Source organism: Protopterus annectens, chromosome 10.part0, assembly GCF_019279795.1.
Source record: "Protopterus annectens isolate FY-2018-M chromosome 10.part0, PAN1.0, whole genome shotgun sequence".
NCBI lineage: Eukaryota > Metazoa > Chordata > Ceratodontiformes > Protopteridae > Protopterus > Protopterus annectens.
In genome coordinates this window covers 1,648,497,453-1,648,517,495 of record NC_056744.1, presented here as the reverse complement: position 1 = coordinate 1,648,517,495, position 20,043 = coordinate 1,648,497,453, and the positions used below count along the sequence as shown (strand labels likewise).

General features: G+C 35.3%; 1 protein-coding gene across 1 annotated transcript in view; it reads right to left on the bottom strand.

Annotated features, from left to right (window-relative positions):
- LOC122814365 (zinc finger protein 729-like) overlaps positions 1 to 20,043 on the bottom strand; it is a 448,289-nt gene that overhangs the window by 201,949 nt on the left and 226,297 nt on the right. The window contains 2 exon segments of the mRNA XM_044086949.1: positions 1,047 to 1,874; positions 1,994 to 2,816. Of these exon segments, the coding sequence (XP_043942884.1) occupies positions 1,047 to 1,874; positions 1,994 to 2,816 (1,651 nt within the window).

Genomic DNA, 20,043 nt, shown 5'->3' with positions numbered 1-20,043 from the left:
ATCACCTGTCTAGTAGCACTATTCTCACTACAGCCTCGTAATATAGGTTTATACCTGGACTCTCTTTCAATAATTACATCTTTAATTACTTTATTTATAAATTCCTTCGAATAACCACTCTTCTCAAACTCCATTGCCATAGCATTTACCTGCTCTTGAAACACTTCATCCTTTGTATTTAATCTACTCAGCCTAATAAACTGTGCTTTCAACGTTCCTTTGAAAATATGAGGGGCATGCATGCTGTTTTTATTAACATACCTAAGGGCATCAACATCTTTTCTAAACACCTTGGATTCCAAAATATTAGATTCCTTAAAATTGTTACATCCAAAAAATTCATAACACTATCTGAAGTTTCCATATTGAAACTCAGGAAACTAGTTTAATCATTCAAGTACTGCAAATACAGATCCAAATCCAGCAAAGTACCCTTCCATAACATAAAGCAATCATCTACAAATCTCTTATAGAATGACACATATTTGTTGAACTCAATACTCTTATCTAAAATAACTCTTTTCTCCCATTCATAAAGTACAAGGTTGGCATAGGTGTTGGCAACGGGCGTACCCATTGCCACACCTGTTAATTGAAGGAAAGGTTCACCATCAAAAATAAACACATTATGTAATAAAACAACTTCTAAAAGAGAACAAATAGTCTCAATGTCTCTTCCATTCATTTTAACCTCTTGACACAAAAATTCACATATAGCATTAACACCATATTCGTTAGGTATTACTGTGAAAAGTAAAGCAATATCCAGGGTAACCAAAATGCAGTTATCCATATTATTAATACACTGCCATTCATATAAGCTATTCAAAAAATCATTTGTATCTTTAAGCACAGTTGTACATACTTTCAAATACTTCCCCAAGACGCCCTGCAGGTATTTCGAAACAGGTTCAGTGACCCAACCTCCACCAGAAACAATAGGCCTCGGGGGGGGGGGTCACTAATACTTTTATGTATCTTGGGTATACCATATATTTTGGGAATTCTTGGGCAAGGAACAGTTAGATAATTAAATAGACCTATACTTATATCATCATTTATTTGTAGGTCATAAATGACCATATTCACTTCACTAATTAATCTTTGTGCTTCAACAAAAGAAATCTTTTTAAAAGTGGTGAAATCATATAAAAGATCTTTAAACCTCAAAAAATAATCATCTCTATCCATCACCACCACTGCTCCCCCTTTATCAGCTTGCTTAATTATTATACTAGTACACATTTGCAACTGTCTTAAGGCCATAAATTCAGAACGTGATATATTATAAACATTCTTACGCACTAAATTGCTCTTATAATACTTCCGTAGTTCACATTCAACAATGTTTGAAAATGCATTCAAAATGGGACATAATACTGGCATAAATGTACTCGATCTTTTAAATAAAGATGTATTCAGCATATTATCTTTAAAAATCATTTTGAGACTTATATTGCATAAAATTTTTAAATCAATAATTGCCTTAACTATATCATCCCTAGCATTAGGGATGAATTTCAACTTCATGAGCAAAGAGAGCTGGAGTTCTGTTAAAACTAGTTTTGAAATATTAACAGTACTTTTATTAAGTCCATTGCTCGAAAAGCGGGGTTGTTCAATAATTGCAAACTGTTGTTCCGTATCAATGTCTCCAATAGAACAACTCACATTTTTGCACAAAGTCCCATCATTAAAACCTACAGAGATAAAGTTCTCACCAGCATTAATAAAACAGACTAGCGTTTCGCGGTCTTGTTGTGTAACAAAGGACTGCTCACTTTCCTCTTCATCGACAGCGTTTGTTGCTGTTGTTGCTGATAGGTTAAATGGGAGTCCAGCAATTTTACTTGTATAGCAACCTTCTCTGGCTGCTTCAATAAAAAAGGAGAGAAGGAAGTAATCTCCCTTTGTAGAGATTTTTTAGTTAACTCGAGTACATTAGTTGACGAACTCTCCTTCACTTTGGGATGCACAGAGTCATTCCATCTACCCTCAGCAACGTCACTACCAGACGGTGCCTCCTGTAGCACGTTCTCATTATCATTTAAAGCTACATTCACTTTTTCCACAGCAACAGGTTTTGAAGCGGATTTCGTTGGTACAGTATTAGGTATAGCACCAGTGCTCACATTATTCGTTGGTTGATCAAACACATCAAGCTGATCTAATGAACCCAGCCTGTTACTAAAATTATTACGATTGTTTTTTGCCACCGATAGTTTTCTATTTGGGACAAATTGTTTAAGTTCTTCTCTGGGCCAAGAGAAGATTCGATTTTGCTTAAAGTCATTAATGTCCCTTTGTAATTTATTCTTTTTCCTTTGTTGTGGCTTCCTGTCCATAGATTGCATACGGGCCAAAAAGTTTTGGTATAACTCTAGTGAATCGCTAAAGCCAGGCATATTAATGATGGTATTCTCAAGAAGTTCTATTTCTTCAATCAACCTGTTCTCAACAGGCTCAAAAAATGTGTTCATCAACTTCATATAGTCAGCACTTAATTTTAAATTCAATTGTTGCCATTGCATCAAAAGTTCATTATAGGTATTACCATAAGAGGGCATTTTTAAAATTCTTAGCCCTCTAGGCACTATACCTAATTCAAGATATGCTTGAAAACTTAATCTCTGCCACTGAAGCTGTTTGTAAGTCTGCATCTTCTTCTCTAAAGATGCCAAATGTTTTTTAAATTCTTTAACTTTTATACTTACAACTGTTTGTTCAGGTGTTGTTTCAAGTACCATTTTCAATAACGGATTTCCATTTAGACGTAGAAGGCCTTTAACAGTATTAATGCAGTCTCTCTTATCACTCTCCATAATAAAATCCAAGAAAAAAGGCCAGGAAAAAGGCCAATGAAGATCAACGAAAAAACAAAAAAACACAGGTGGGTTGAAGCTCTCCTCACAAGACAGGTGCTAGCAGTACACACCAGAAGTAAATACCAAATTCAGCAATAGGTATTACTGCAACTGCTTGAATAAAACAACGAAATATACACCAGGATCTTTATTAAATAAAGGTTTTGGGTCTACACCCTTCATCAGTATAACTTAACATATAAAAAATCACCATTTAAATAGAAGAACATAAAGTCACATGCTTCAACCCAACCCACCTAACAATAAAAATTTAAAGCTACAATGAATCAATAAATATATGCAAAGTAGCACATAAAAAATCACATCTATAAAGCATATAAAAAATCACATCTATAAAGCATATATATACTTTGCATATATTTATTGATTCATTGTAGCTTTAAATTTTTATTGTTAGGTGGGTTGGGTTGAAGCATGTGACTTTATGTTCTCCTATTTAAATGGTGATTTTTTATATGTTAAGTTTTACTGATGAAGGGTGTAGACCCAAAAGCTTTATTTAATAAAGATCCTGGTGTATATTTTGTTGTTTTATTCAAGCAGTTGCAGTAATACCTATTGCTGAATTTGGTATTTACGTCTGGTGTGTACTGCTAGCACCTGTCTTGTGAGGAGAGCTTCAACCCACCTGTGTTTTTTTGTTTTTTCGTTGATCTTCATTGGCCTTTTTCCTGGCCTTTTTTCTTGGATTTTATTATGGAGAGTGATAAGAGACTGCATTAATACTGTTAAAGGCCTTCTACGTCTAAATGGAACTGCTATTGAAAATGGTACTTGAAACAACACCTGAACAAACAGTTGTAAGTATAAAAGTTAAAGAATTTAAAGAACATTTGGCATCTTTAGAGAAGAAGATGCAGACTTACAAACAGCTTCAGTGGCAGAGATTAAGTTTTCAAGCATATCTTGAATTAGGTATAGTGCCTAGAGGGCTAAGAATTTTAAAAATGCCCTCTTATGGTAATACCTATAATGAACTTTTGATGCAATGGCAACAATTGAATTTAAAATTAAGTGCTGACTATATGAAGTTGATGAACAAATTTTTTGAGCCTGTTGAGAACAGGTTGATTGAAGAAATAGAACTTCTTGAGAATACCATCATTAATATGCCTGGCTTTAGCGATTCACTAGAGTTATACCAAAACTTTTTGGCCCGTATGCAATCTATGGACATGAAGCTACAACAAAGGAAAAATAATAAATTACAAAGGGACATTAATGACTTTAAGCAGAATCGAATCTTCTCTTGGCCCAGAGAAGAACTTAAACAATCTGTCCCAAATAGAAAACTATCGGTGGCAAAAAACAATCGTAATAATTTTAGTAACAGGCTGGGTTCATTAGATCAGCTTGATGTGTTTGATCAACCAACGAATAATGTGAGCACTGGTGCTATACCTAATACTGTACCAACGAAATCCGCTTCAAAACCTGCTGCTGTGAAACAAATGAATGTAGCTTTAAATGATAATGAGAACGTGCTACAGGAGGCACCGTCTGGTAGTGACGTTGCTGAGGGTAGATGGAATGACTCTGTGCGTCCCAAAGTGAAGGAGAGTTCATCAAGTAATGTACTCGAGTTAACTAAAAAATCTCTACAAAGGGAGATTACTTCCTTCTCTCCTTTTTTATTGAAGCAGCCAGAGAAGGTTGCTATACAAGTAAAATCGCTGGACTCCCATTTAACCCATCAGCAACAACAGCAACAAACGCTGTCGATGAAGAGGAAAGTGAGCAGTTCTTTGTTACACAACAAGACCGCGAAATGCTAGTCTGTTTTATTAATGCTGGTGAGAAATTTATCTCTGTAGGTTTTAATGATGGGACTTTGTGCAAAAATGTGAGTTGTTCTATTGGAGACATGGATACGGAACAACAGTTTGCAATTATTGAACAACCCCGCTTTTCGAGCAATGGACTTAATAAAAGACTATGTACCAGTGACTCTTTTATCTGATGAAGTCTGCCCTGAGCAGACAAAAGCGCTCATTTGTATCGTTTTACAATAAAGGAGAATTGTATTCCAGTGGAACAGAAGATTTTTTTCTTAATAAAAGTACTGTTAATATTTCAAAACTAGTTTTAACAGAACTCCAGCTCTCTTTGCTCGTGAAGGGGTTGAAATTCATCCCTAATGCTAGGGATGATATAGTTAAGGCAATTATTGATTTAAAAATTTTTGTACGCAATATAAGTCTCAAAATGATTTTTAAAGATAATATGCTGAATACATCTTTATTTAAAAGATCGAGTACATTTATGCCAGTATTATGTCCCATTTTGAATGCATTTTCAAACATTGTTGAATGTGAACTACGGAAGTATTATAAGAGCAATTTAGTGCGTAAGAATGTTTATAATATATCACGTTCTGAATTTATGGCCTTAAGACAGTTGCAAATGTGTACTAGTATAATAATTAAGCAAGCTGATAAAGGGGGAGCAGTGGTGGTGATGGATAGAGATGATTATTTTATGAGGTTTAAAGATCTTTTATATGATGTCACCACTTTTAAAAAGATTTCTTTTGTTGAAGTACAAAGATTAATTAGTGAAGTGAATATGGTCATTTATGACCTTCAAATAAATGATGATATAAGTATAGGTCTATTTAATTATCTAACTGTTCCTTGCCCAAGAATTCCCAAAATATATGGTATACCCAAGATACATAAAAGTATTAGTGACCCCCCCCCCCTGAGGCCTATTGTTTCTGGTGGAGGTTGGGTCACTGAACCTGTTTCGAAATACCTGCAGGGCGTCTTGGGGAAATATTTGAAAGTATGTACAACTGTGCTTAAAGAAACAAATGATTTTTTGAATAGCTTATATGAATGGCAGTGTATTAATAATATGGATAACTGCATTTTGGTTACCCTAGATATTTCTTCACTTTTCACAGTAATACCTAACGAATATGGTGTTAATGCTATATGTGAATTTTTGTGTCAAGAGGTTAAAATGAATGGAAGAGACATTGAGACTATTTCTTCTCTTTTAGAAGTTGTTTTATTACATAATGTGTTTATTTTTGATGGTGGACCTTTCCTTCAATTAACAGGTGTGGCAATGGTCTGCTACAACACCTATGCCAACCTTGTACTTTATGAATGGGAGAAAAGGGTTATTTTAGATAAGAGTATTGAGTTCAACAAATATGTGTCATTCTATAAGAGATTTGTAGATGATTGCTTTATGTTATGGAAGGGTACTTTGCTGGATTTGGATCTGTATTTGCAGTACTTGAATGATTCAACTAGTTTCCTGAGTTTCAAGATGGAAACTTCAGATAGTGTTATAAATTTTTTGGATGTAACAATTTTTAAGGAATCTAATATTTTAGAATCCAAGGTGTTTAGAAAAGATGTTGATGCCCTTAGGTATGTTAATAAAGACAGCATGCATGCCCCTCATATTTTCAAAGGAACGTTGAAAGCACAGTTTATTAGGCTGAGTAGATTAAATACAAATGATGAAGTGTTTCCAGAGCAGGTAAATGCTATGGCAATGGAGTTTGAGAAGAGTGGTTATTCGAAGGAATTTATAAATATAGTAATTAAAGATGCAATTATTGAAAGAGAGTCCAGGTATAAACCTATATTATGAGGCTGTAGTGAGAATAGTGCTACTAGACAGGTGATGTTGGGTAATAATATTGCTGTTAGGTACTTGACAACTTATAACCTAAATTCTCATAGTGTTTGTAGCATAACTGAGAAGAAATGGGCAATTTTAATGGCTATGCCTGAGATTAGGTCTATAGTAGGTGATAAACCTAGGTTCGCCTATAGGAGCTCTGAAGCTTTGAAGCAGAAATTGTGCTACAAGGATTTTCAGAATAAAAATGGAGATGATAGAAGGGTGGCTAAAACAGTGAAATGCTATAATTGTACTTGTTGCAATGACATTTATATAGGTGATGCTACATTTACACATCCTATAACTAATGAGACATTTACCATGAGAACAATTACTGCTTGTAATGAGGAGAGAGTAGTATATTTGGCTACTTGTGTGTGTTGCACCTCATTCTATGTAGGCAAAACTATAAGAAAATTGAGGGAGAGAATGGTGGAACACAGGTCTGAAATCAGGAGGAAGTTGCCCACCAATGCCTTAAGTAAGCATATATTGGATGAAGGTGTGGGACATACTTTTAGATTTAGGGTCCTTTGTAAGGTAGAGGTAGGTCTGAGGAAGGGTGTCATTAATAATTTATTGGAATTGAAAGAACTAGAATGGATTATTAGACTTCAAGCTGATGTAGCCCCAGGCCTAAATAATTTAGTTAGTCTGAAGCCCGTTCTGGCTAAAAGACAGAGAGAAGTTTTATAAGTTTAAGTTTTAATTATTAATTATTAATTTTTAAGTATGGTGCATGTGATTTCATATGAAACAGTATAAAATTGTTTATTTATAAAAATATATATGCTTTATAGATGTGATTTTTATGTGCTACTTTGCATATATTTATTGATTCATTGTAGCTTTAAATTTTTATTGTTATGTGGGTTGGGTTGAAGCATGTGACTTTATGTTCTCCTATTTAAATGGTGATTTTTTTATATGTTAAGTTATAGTGATGAAGGGTGTAGACCTGAAAGCTTTATTTAATAAAGATTCTGGTGTATATTTCATTGAGCAATTATGTCTTAACATTGTTTGCAATTGTTGTCTCAAATCCTGCTGCATAATCCTATATTACGTTATTGGTGCCTTTCTCCTATAACTTCCACTGTAAAAAGGACTGTGTGCATTTATGCTACCCCAGAATGTATGCATGTATGAATGTAATAAATAAAAATAAAATAGAAAAATGCAAACAATTCCCTTTTTGTCTGTGTTCATTCTGCACATATGAATGTAATAAAACAGAAAAATGCAAATAATTCCATTTTTGTCTGTGTTCTTTCTGCATAGAGAGTAAACATCTTGAACGGAAATGTTGCCATGGTGTATCGGTTGTGTGCGGGGCTCCTGGTAACAGGTATGCTGATTTGAGGCTGGTAGCTTTAATTGACAGTCTGATAGTTAGCCCCAGAGGATTAATACTCCTGGCTTTTAAATGGCTTCTTTTCTGGAGATACAGGGTTTGATTCCCTCGGCCTCTGTTTGATTATTTTTAAGGGCTCACTTTACCAGACAGTGTTCTGGGGAATTTGGGCTGGGCTCCACTATAGTCTCTGACTACATACCTAGTAGCTTGCCCTGTGAAGTTGTATTTAGTATTTCTACCCACATTGCCTTTACATATAAGCTCATCAGCTCTTAAATTATCAGTGTTTACTTTTGTTGCTGTCATGACTGCCAGCACAAACTTTGTAATTTGGCAAAGCACACAAGTTAGAGGAATTTCATTACTGAGAAGGGTGTGACCACATACATACATGTACATCAACATTTAGCCAATACGTTTGCTCCTTCAGCCTTATAAGCTCACAAAAATGACAAATTAAACTTTGATCAATTGTGTGGGACTTCCTAAACAGCATTTAGTATTCCAATAAGTGAAAATTCACTTCACCAGAACATGTAGGTAGTTTATTTTAAGCTAAGGTGCACACCCTCATGAAAAGATTAAAACTCAAGTCTCAGCTTCAGAAGATGAACATTCTACCCCCCAATCCTGCCCACATCAATCAATCCAACATGAAAAAGCGCAACCTGCCACCTCTGACATAACCAGCTTTGACTGTTGCCTTACACCTAGGTAATAGAAAATAACTTATGATCATACCTGCCAGCCACAGCTCTCAACCTCTTAGCACAAAAAGCTGGACAAAGCCCCAAAATAGGGATATTTTTTAAAATATTGCTGTTATATGCTTAGAAAGTCTCTACAGTAAAAGGTCTTGTGATACAAGTTATATTTAAAACTTTTTGCCCGATGATCCCCGATCGAAGTTGCAACCTCTGGGACCATCTAAACCAAAGTACTGTCTGCTACTGACTGTTTCTCACTATCTTTTTTCCAGCACGCAAAGCGCAGGAAGAGAGCGAGAAGCAATCAGTAGCCATCCAGCCATCCACGTCACGTACGTGACTGTGGATGTGGTAGTCCAATCCCCTTCCACTTTACTGCGGTTACAAACCGCATAGACTTCTGGGCATCACACACTGATGCCCTCTCTTCTTAATCTGGACTACACCAGTTCGGCTTTACAGAAACTATTTTTTTTTAAACCTGGAACTCAAAAAGCATGTGCAGTTTGAGTTCTGGGACTTTAATAGCGAGTCAGTTGGACTTGCAGCTAATCTGCAGCTAGCCAGTATAACAGTATGTAGTATACAAAAAAAATATATTTTATTTTTTTAAAATGTTCTTTCTTTTTCTTTCCACAGCTGGGGGGGGCTGCAGCCCTGCAGTCCAATGGCATGAGCCACCACTGCCTCTCCCCCTATTGTAATAGTGTACTGGTGTTTTGTTCCTCAACCTTTCAGATCTCCTTGGGGGGGGGGAGGAACTCTAAAGGGTCCTCTAGATCATAATTGCCCATGCTTTGGGATCCATCTTGTGCATTCCCCTGTCTCCTAGGTGTACTGTATGAATTATAATCCCTCACCTTATCTACACTATCCATGTACCTGTTGTTACCATTCACACCTTTTGGTTTAGTGTAGCTACAATTCTCTGGGTATTCCATCCTGTCTCTTTCTAGTTTTTTATTCTTTCTCATAAGAATTAAGGCCCATCTATCATCCACTTTTTGTCTAATGTCTTAAGTATTTCTTCTTTTCTTCCTCAATAGTGAACATGAGGATGAAGATAACAATATTGTTAGTGGATTCAGTTTTGTTTATACAAGACCTCCACATCCCTCTCATTCTGTTTAATTATAGCACTCATAATTTCAGAAACACAGTTATCAAAAATTTTAAACAAATTTCTGTGAAAATTACTATTTTCAGTTACATTATTAGGATACTTAAACACTTGGAGTCCCTTGGGTACACTATTTCTCCTAATACATGCTTTAGGATAATCATTATCAAGTCCCAAGGATTTGTATTTCAGAATACAGTCATGTAATTTATTAATAATGTCATTATATGTATCCATACACTCATTGTTGGTACTACCACACCTTCAGAGAAAGAATGCTTGTTTCCCAGAAGTGTTTGGATGTGTGAGGTTTAATTTATTTAAGTGTGAGTGTATCAGAGCTCTTAAACTGGGACACATTGCTCTGAAGTGTGCAATAAGGAATTATAGTTGGGGTTGACAGAAGTATAGTCCAATCCCAGGTTATAGAGCATGTTCCTGTTGTGCTCTTAGGGGAAAATTGTGTAATATTACATTTGTTTCAGTGATGGTCTCACACTGGAGTCCGTAGTGAGGACTGAAGGTCCTTAGTTACTGACCCAGGATAGTAGGGGACTTCACTATATATACAGACATACATATATATATATATATATATATATATATATATATATATATTTTTTTTTTTATGGTTTCACTTCATATTTCCGAAATGCTGAAATATCGAATTTCAGCATTTCGACAGTATAAAGCCAAAACCATTAAAATACTGACACCTCACAACCACAAAATTACATCGAACACACAGCATACAGCACACAATACACAAACCATAACACCCACACAACAAAACACTGAAATACAACACAACACCACACAGACACACACCTACACTACACATATGCAGGGAGGCAAGCCCCCCTGTACCCCCTACACCCCCCTGCTTATATATACTAACTCCGAGATCGCACAAACAGTAACAAAAAAAAAAATCTCACACAGCCAGCACACACACTCATACCCCCACCTCCCTACCCTGGCCCACTGGGTCTATATTAAATTAGCGAAAATCCTTTTAAGCGAATGCGAAAACACTGACACGTATTGCGCGAACTGCGAATATGCCAAATGCACTAAACCGTGAAATTCAAAAAGTCGAATCCCCATAGTCGGCCAACTCCACCTCCCACTACATACTGCTTACCCAAATAAAATAAATAAACCACATACATACACTAACCAAAACCCTACTTCTAACCCTAAAGTAAAGCATCAAAACCCTACTTCTAACCCTACACTAAACCTTACATGCATTACTATCTATGCACTTACCTTAACCCGCACCCTAACCCTAAGGTCCGTAACTATCGCACACTTACCCTACGGAGATATACCAAAACAAAATAAATAATCCACACACATACATTTAACAAAACCCTAATTCTAACCCTACACTAAACCTTACATACATTACCTATCTATGCACTTACCTTAACCCGCATCCTAACCCTAAGGTCCGTAACTATCGCACACTTACCTTATGGAGCTATACCGCAGACGGGCCAACCATGACACTTCGACATTTCGAATTTCGCGGTTTTGGACATTTGGCATTTCCATGGTTCACGCAATACGTGTCGCTCTTTTCGTATTCACGTAAAAGGACTTTCGAGCATCTAAATGGAACCCGACCCACTCGTACAAGTTACAAAAACACTCATGCGCACTCACCTTAAACTGCAGACACCATCCCAGCCAAACACTTCCGTACGATAATGAAAATGCATAACCGCGAATTTGACATAATCCTATTCGCGATTATGCACTTTCGTTATTTAGAGATTTCGGCTTCATGGACACGATATTTCAGCAATTCGCATTTATGAAGTGAAACTATATATAAAGTTCAAAAAGTTCAAATATATACAATACTAAAAACGAATAATATCGAGTGAAATAATATCAAGAAAGGAAACCTATTTCCTCTTAGATGTCTATCATACAGACACAAGGTATAGAGTTTGATTCTCACATTGGGAAGCAAGGCTAAGCTTAAAAAGACAGCCTGTGATCATTAGCCTACTAATCACCCATGAACCTATGAACTACACAAGACACACTTGGACATATAAACATTCAGAAACACACTCAAAGAACACTATAACTATCACATAACTTAACCCTGACCCTAACTTGAAAATACAGAAACTCACACACAAGTATACAATGTCTATCCTTCACTCAGCCTCAATCATAACATTAACTCACATACACACACAGAAGCACTCTCATCCTTCAGCCCACTTACCTGTCCTGACATTACACACCACAGACATGTCCACCACTCAGCTATCCGTACTGTTGACACTAAATCATGCCCCTTGTGTTTGTCGAAGAAACAGCATTTGACCAATATATATCTATATATCTATATATATATATATATATATATATATATATATATATATATGTGTGTGTGTGTGTGTGTGTGTGTGTTATATGCAGTTGCAGTTCCTTTGATCATATAGTTGTTTTGTCAACCTGTGGATGAGGTTAGTTCTTTTCCCTGATTCACAAACCAGGCATGTAAACTCACAGCTACTGAGAGACTGTGTGAATGTGGGGTTTAAGCAGTTTTTCTTTTTCCCACTGTTATCTATTTATTTGGCATTTGTGTACAGGGAAAGTGTGACTGGGTCATGAGGTACCCATTTTCAGTGGAGGCCTGGGGAGAAAATCTCCATTACGCATCCTTTGGTATATATAAGTAGCAGGAGGTATTTGGGTGCAGACCCCACACTGGGGGTGAAGGGGGCTTGCTGCAGCAAAAAAATAAATACATAATTTTTCATCTGTTTGACTGAATGCGCAGTTTGTGGAATGTTGAAGGCCATTTAAGTATCAGCAATACTGAGTTATGTTTTGCTGATTAAGAAAATATTTGCATGTGTGTGTGTGTGTGTGTGTGTGTGTGTGTGTGTGTGTGTGTGTGTGTGTGTGTGTGTGTGTGTGTGTGTGTATAAGTAAGCTTATCCTGGTAGTTGAAGAGTTAAAAAAACAGTAGAAAGCACAAAATAAAACATGAAGCCAGGAACCCAATGTCCAAAGTATTTAATAACAGGATAAAAGCAGCAAAATAAAACTAAAGTGCAAATGACAAAACTTACAAGTAATAAACTCTTTTTTCAATGCTTTATGTTATAGACATCCATTCAGTCATATTTAAATACAATACAAGCCAATCAAAATTAATTTGTAAACCACATGTTAAAAAAGCACCTTGTATTAGGGTTGCCACCTGTCCATCTTTGCGAGAGACAGTCCTTCTTTGGGCAATTGTGTCCTGCAAAAAAAATGTAAAAATGGCAAATGTCCTGAGATTTTAGGGCACAATTATTTCCTATATTTTATGTAATAGTTGTATTAAACAGTTATTCTGTATCAGAAGCATCTAAATTTTATAAGAAACAGAATAAGCAACTAAAATGCTATAAGAATAAGGTTTTATTTAGGCAAAAAAGTGAAGTTCTGCCATTTGTACTGGCCGTGGGTATGTTTTGGCCTGCAAAATCTGATGTTCGTACCAAAATTGTCCCACTTTGGGCATTTGAAAAGGTGGCAACCCTACCTTGTATATAAATCAGTACATCTATAAACACATATAACAGCTCATTAACTAAAATAGAAATAAACATAAAAATACAAATATAGGGTATAGAATATAGAATTATGCAGTATAAGATTAAAACGGCTCATAAGTATTCCTGTTTGACTTTTAATGCAGGCTTGATACTGTTCTTGCTATTCAAACCTGCAGGCATGTCTGCCCTAAAATAATTACCCATCTATACTTGGCCATTTCTTTTTTATTGACCAAGTGCCCTCCTTGTATATCAGGTAAAATTTTTGCAAAACTCTAAAGTTAAATTTATGCTCTCTTCGCTTAGAAAAAAATATGTTGACTCAATGTGTTAGTTTCTGTCTTTCTGCGAATGTCAGAAAGATGTGATCCAGTCCTTTCCTTTAATTTTTGATTGGTCTTCCCTCTGTAGAAACTTTCACAGGAGACACAATTAACAAAGTAGATGACATTGTCTGTATAACAGTTTGCAGAATCATAAAATCTAAATTCATCATTAGTAATGGGATGTTTAAAAGACAAATCAGTATTAAACTCATTACAGTAAACACAACTATGACAGGGAAAAGTACTTTTCTTCTTAAAGGTGCTGTTACATGGCCGAGCAGAACTTCAATCTTTATAGTGCAAATACTGTTTGCGATTTCTCTCTTGTTTATATATAAATTTTGTTTTTTCACCAACAACATTTTTAACTTCAGGATTAGACTGCAAGACAGCCCAATTTTTTTTGTATTACATGTCTTACCACATTAGTATGCCTGTTATATTTAGAGAGGTAACATATGCTATAATCTCCAGTACTAGCATTATCTCTACAATTATTATCAGCAAAAAAGTAGGGTTTACCTAAATTTCCCCATTCATTTATTATCATATCTTTAGTACTTTTAATTAATTCATTACTGTATCCCCTTCTGGAAAAATCTTAACTGTACTGTCTACTTCTTGTAGAAAGTTTTCATCTGTTATATTGATTGTGCTAGCTCTCAGGAACTGACTTGTCACTATTTCTCTCTCTCTCTCTCTCTATAAATATATATATAAATATTTCTATGGATCATAGTATCAAAGTTCTTATTGCTATAGGACACTGCTATATACAGAAAGTTAATTTTTTTCTGCAGAATAATTAAGATCAAATACAAGAAAATTTGCAGTTGATTGTAAATAATTAATGAATGGAGTAAGTGTGAATACTACCATTCCATATCATGAAGACATCATCCACAAAACATTTGAAAAAAAAATTAAACATTCATTCCTAAAAGCAGTTTGATCATCACTAAAAATGTATTCCTCTTCCCATTTAGATAGTATTAAGTTGGAGTATGTATTAGCAACTGGGGTGCCCATGGCAACCCCAGTTTTTTATGGAAGAAACTTTTATCAAAAAATAAATCCATTGTTATGAAGCAAAACATCAAACATGGAACACAACATTACAATCTTAGCTGCTGTAAATAGTTACTATAAGAACATAAATATTCCCTAATAGATTATAAACCAAATTCATTTGGTATCACTGTAAACAAGGATTTTATGTTCACTGTTGCTAAGACAAGTTCATGGCAGTCATTACCCTTGGACCATTGAATCAAAGCACTTAAAATCATTGGTGTCTTTTATAAAGCTCCTACTAGAAGTTAAAAACTTGCTTGGCAGTGTATGCTTGTAACACAAAAGCTGGAACTAGACATTTAACAAAAAGGCTGTTATACATAAAAGGTGCAAATAATAATTTTTTAATACAATGATGCTTCCTGTAATGTCTTTAAATGTCAATGGAGTAACAGATAAATACAAAAAAGAAAGAGTAATGAACTGTATTAAAAATGTAGAGTGCAAATAGATATACTACAGGAGACACACTTGGAAAGAAGTGAACATCTGAATTTGCTAAATAAAGTTTTTAGGATGGTTATTCAGCAGAATACCTAGGAGAAAGGAAAATAGGAATACTTATATTAATTGCAAGAGGAGCTCCAGTAGTGATAGAATGGGATAAAAAAGACAATAATACTAGATTTATGGTACTAAGGGGCTACTGGCAAGGGAGGAGGATTACATTGGCATGCATTTATATTCCACCTAAACGTTTTATAATGGGGCTTAAGAAAATCCTGGGAGAAATAATCAGCTTTCAGCAAGAAATAGTACTTATAGGTGGAGACTAGAATTTGATTTACAGCAGTGAAGATGTGAATGGGGGGCCCAGAAGAGAAAGTATAACAAAGGACGATAGATTTTTGAAGAAATTTATGACAATATTTATCATGGAAGATGTGAATTTGGTAGTAGGAGTTTGGAGTGAATTTACATATTATTCCTCAAGATACAAAAACTGGGCTAGGCTAATAGACTTTACATTTCACAGTAACATGTGCATTTAATTGAAGGTCTTAATACACAACAATAGCTATTTTAGATCATGCACCAATAATAACTAAAATAAAAATGTAGGATAATGAAATAAAAATGAGACACTGGTGCTTTCCCATCTATCTGTTGAAAAGATAAGAATCTAAGGAATACGTAGGGGAAATTATTCAGGTACTATTAGAGAAGATAGAAATTTCTTCTGAAAATATAGCTAGGGAGTGGGATAAAAATAAAGTGAAGTTTAAAAATAGGGTGGAAATAAAAGAAAGGGAGATATGGTTAAGAAGTAATAAGAATTACTTAGAAGGACTGACAAATGTTAAAGTATTGCAGAATAGGGGGATTCTCACAGAACAGGATGAGGAACAACTGCAGAATGATAAACAGAAAATAAAGGATTACCTTGTTAATATGCATGTTTAGGAAGACTGCTGTTAAGCAACTGTTTTTGATAAGAACTCTAGAGTGCAAAAGCTTTTAGCACGAAGACTCAGGCAACAGAAAGTTGAAAGGTCTGTCACCAAGCTTAGGAAGCCTATAACAAGGAAGGTAACAAGAGATCTTGTAGAGGTATTAGAAATATTTCAGAAATTCTATGAAAGTCTGCATAAAGCAGAGAAATATGGAAATCAAGAAAAAGCTAGAAATGGAAATGTTTTTAGAAGAATTTAAAGGTAGACAAAGGCTCACTAACAGTTAAGACAGGAGCAGATGAGAAAAAATGGTGATGTATAACCAATCTATAGGAAAGTCCCCAGGAATAGATGGTATTCCTGTGGAAGTTTAGAAGCTAGGAGGAAAAGACTGATAAAGATCTTGCAGATTTTGCTTAAAAGTATTTAAAGAGGAGGAGAAGTACCAACATCCTGGAAGAAAGCATGGTAGCTGTAATACGTAAAAAGGTAAAGATCCATCAAATCTGGCTTTATACAGGCCTATTTCAATACTAAAACATGATTATAAAGTGTTTATGTCTTAAATGGCTAAAATAATGGCTAAAGTGATGCCAAAATTGATAGATATGGATCAATATGGTTTTGTGGCTGGGAGACAAATATTTGACAACATTAGCAGAACATTGATGATCCAAAGGGAAGCAGAATATAAGAAAATACCACTGTTGCTGTTGTGTCTTTAAGCAGAGAAAGCATTTGACAGAGTTAGCTGGGGCTTTATGAGCAGGCAATGGAAGAGCTTGTATTCCCTGATAAAATTATAAGGTTGATTAGGAGGATATATGAGGGGTTGGATGTAAAAATTAAAGTGGCTGTGGTCCTCTTTGATAATTGTTTTCTTGAGCAGGGAACCAGGCAGGGGTGTCTTCTTTCCCCTTTCTTATCTGCGTTACATTTAGAATCATTGACAAAGAAATTCAAGGCTATAATTAGTATGGTACTCCAGAAAAGCTGGCTCTATTTGCAGATGCTATTATTTTATACTTGACAAAACAAGTAAAGGACATTACAGTGTTGTAGTACATTTTGAGACAGTTTCAAATCTATTCAGGATACAAAACTGATGAAGCTAAAACAAAGGCAATAGTGGTAAATTATGTACCCACACATGAATTGGTTCAGCAATATCCATATTTATGGGGACATGATAAAATGAAGTATTTAGGAGTATGGATTAAACATTATTCTGGTGTGGCAGCTAAAAATATGTGGGAAGAGACTAAACAAAAGATAATACAAAAACTGAAAAAATGGAAGCTGTATTATATGGATATGGATAGTAAGATAAAAGCAGTTAAAATGTTTTTAGTCTCTTTAGTCTCATACACAGAGCAGACATATTTTTATTAACCATAGGAGAAGTTGTGGATAGCAATTAATAAAGAGCTCAAGGATTTTATCTGTGAGAGGAAGACAGGAAGAGTCAAGTGGGATAGGCTGATTCTTCCAACAGTGCTCTGGCAGAGTGAGATTACCTGATTTGAAGGGATATTTTAGAGCAACAGAGTTAAGGCTCCTATGCGTAGCACAAGCAAAAACTATAAATCAAAGTGGAAAGGGATAATGATGAAACAGGGGGAAGCTCAAGAAACAAGGAGAGACTGGAATTTTGGATGCAGACCTTTTAGGAGAATAACAATAATCATACAGAATATTATATTCCTAAAGTATCAGAAAGTACTCTCAGAACTAAGCCAACACAGGAATGCAGAAAGGAGATTGTGCTGATAGGGATGACTGCAATTAGAGATACAGACAATAGGCAAGTGGTGGGGGCTGGAATTTATTGGAGACAACTGGCAAAGGAATCAATATATTGAGAGCAAATAACTAGACAGGGAATGGTAATAGAATGGGAAGAGGCCAAAAAGACATTTGGACTGGAGGCTACAGATTGCCTTTCCTATCAAGGATTGATATCAGAGTATCGGCAAAGAGAATGAAATAGGGAGTCCTAAATGAAAAACCAGCACTTCTAGAGCATTTAGTAGAATCTAGAACAGAAGTTGCCAATAAAAAAGGAATAATTCGTAGAGCATAAAAAATATTGCATGATAACTATAAGAATTAATCAGGGAATGTTAGAAAGGCTTGGGAAGAGAGACTCGATAAGCATTCACAAAGAAGCAATGGTGGGATATATATATATATATATATATATATATATATATATATATATATATATATATATATATACCCGCTGTGGTGGTGCTCTTGTAGCGTTAATAGCCTCACAGTAAGACGCTGTCTGGTTCGATTCTCACCTAGACCGTCTTCTGCGTGGAGACATGCGTGAATGGGTGTGCTTTCGCTGAAGGTTGTGCATCAGGGCTGGTAACTCGGCATGTAAAAATCAACTACCAATCATTAGCGGACTGTTCCTGGCGACCCTAACTGGGAAAAGCCGAAGACACAAACAATATATATATATATATATATATATATATATATATATATATATATATATATATATATATACACACACACACACATACATTTATATATATATATATATATATATATATATATATATATATATATATATATATATATATATATATATATATATATGCCATCCAATGTGAACATAAATTAAGCTTTACCCTCCTCAGTTATCAAAATGGTCAAAAAGCTATTTGCCAATTACAGCAACAAAAATTTTTTTTTTTCATGATAACAATGATGATCTGGAGTCATTTAACATCATTTGTCCATCTTTTTTACTAGCACTGAACTATTGGACAGACTCACAGTTGGTTCAGTTCTGCCTACTTGTAGCAGTTCTTGGATTGTCTCTGATATGTTAGCGTGCCCTCCAAGGATTACATACTGCTTAGTGTTTATGATTAGTTTTAGTGGGGAATATAAAATGTCTCCCACTTAGCTTCATGTCAAACTACAGGTTTGACTGGTTTGACAGAGCAGGTATGCACCTAATTTAAAGGGTCCTACTGTAGTTTGTAGGGTTCACCTTTTCAAAATGACTGTGCCGAAGTGGGCTACCACAGTTGTGACCCACGGAGGTATACACTCCAACCCCATGTGCAAAATGGGAAAAAGGGATTGAGGATGGATGGATAAAGATAAAAAAGTGTTTCATGTATGTATGTATGTATGTATGTATTTGATAGATGAAGAGTAGCTATTGGTTGATAGGAAATTTCTTGAGATGATTGTCTAGTTAGTTGTTTAAATTGTGTTTGCATTTAAAATGGAGTAGTCTGATGAAGTGATTGATCGTGAAAGTGCTTACTCTGTTTATTCTGCTTATTAAAGTTTTTATTTTGATTATAGCTGTGTTGGTTCGGTACCGTGTTTTTACATTGAGGTGTTACTAATTTGTACTTGGAGCCGAACCTTTGTCCAGTGACCTGCCCTTTTTTTGGAGTATTTACTGTTTGTGTGGTTCAGGGGACTGGAACATGGCCGAGGGATGTGATGTTGATCTTGACTATAATCCAGGTGTATTTAATACACCGCATTTACAAACGGATCAGTTGAATAGAATTCTTTATGTGGACGTTAACCCCCCCTTTTTGATACAGCTGTTTGCATGTGAGAACAGACTGCTATAGTGAATGAGGATTTGCAGATTTTGTTCCAGAAACTGTATAGAGAAATAGAGAATAAATTATATAAGTTTAAATGCAGCCAATGGCAGAGATTCCATTTGGAGGCAGCTTTGTACCATAAAGTAGTTCAGCAAGATCTCAGGATTTTAAAAATACTGACTTACGGAGAGACCTTTCCAGACTTGCTTAGACAATGGCAAGTGCTTAACCTTAGATTGCGTTTTGAGTATATGAGACTCCTGGTATATATTTTTTTGCCCCTCTTGAGAAGGAATTACTGAATGAAGTGAGAAGTCTGTAATCAGATATACTGTATGCATGGCTTTTCCACTGAAAATTGTTG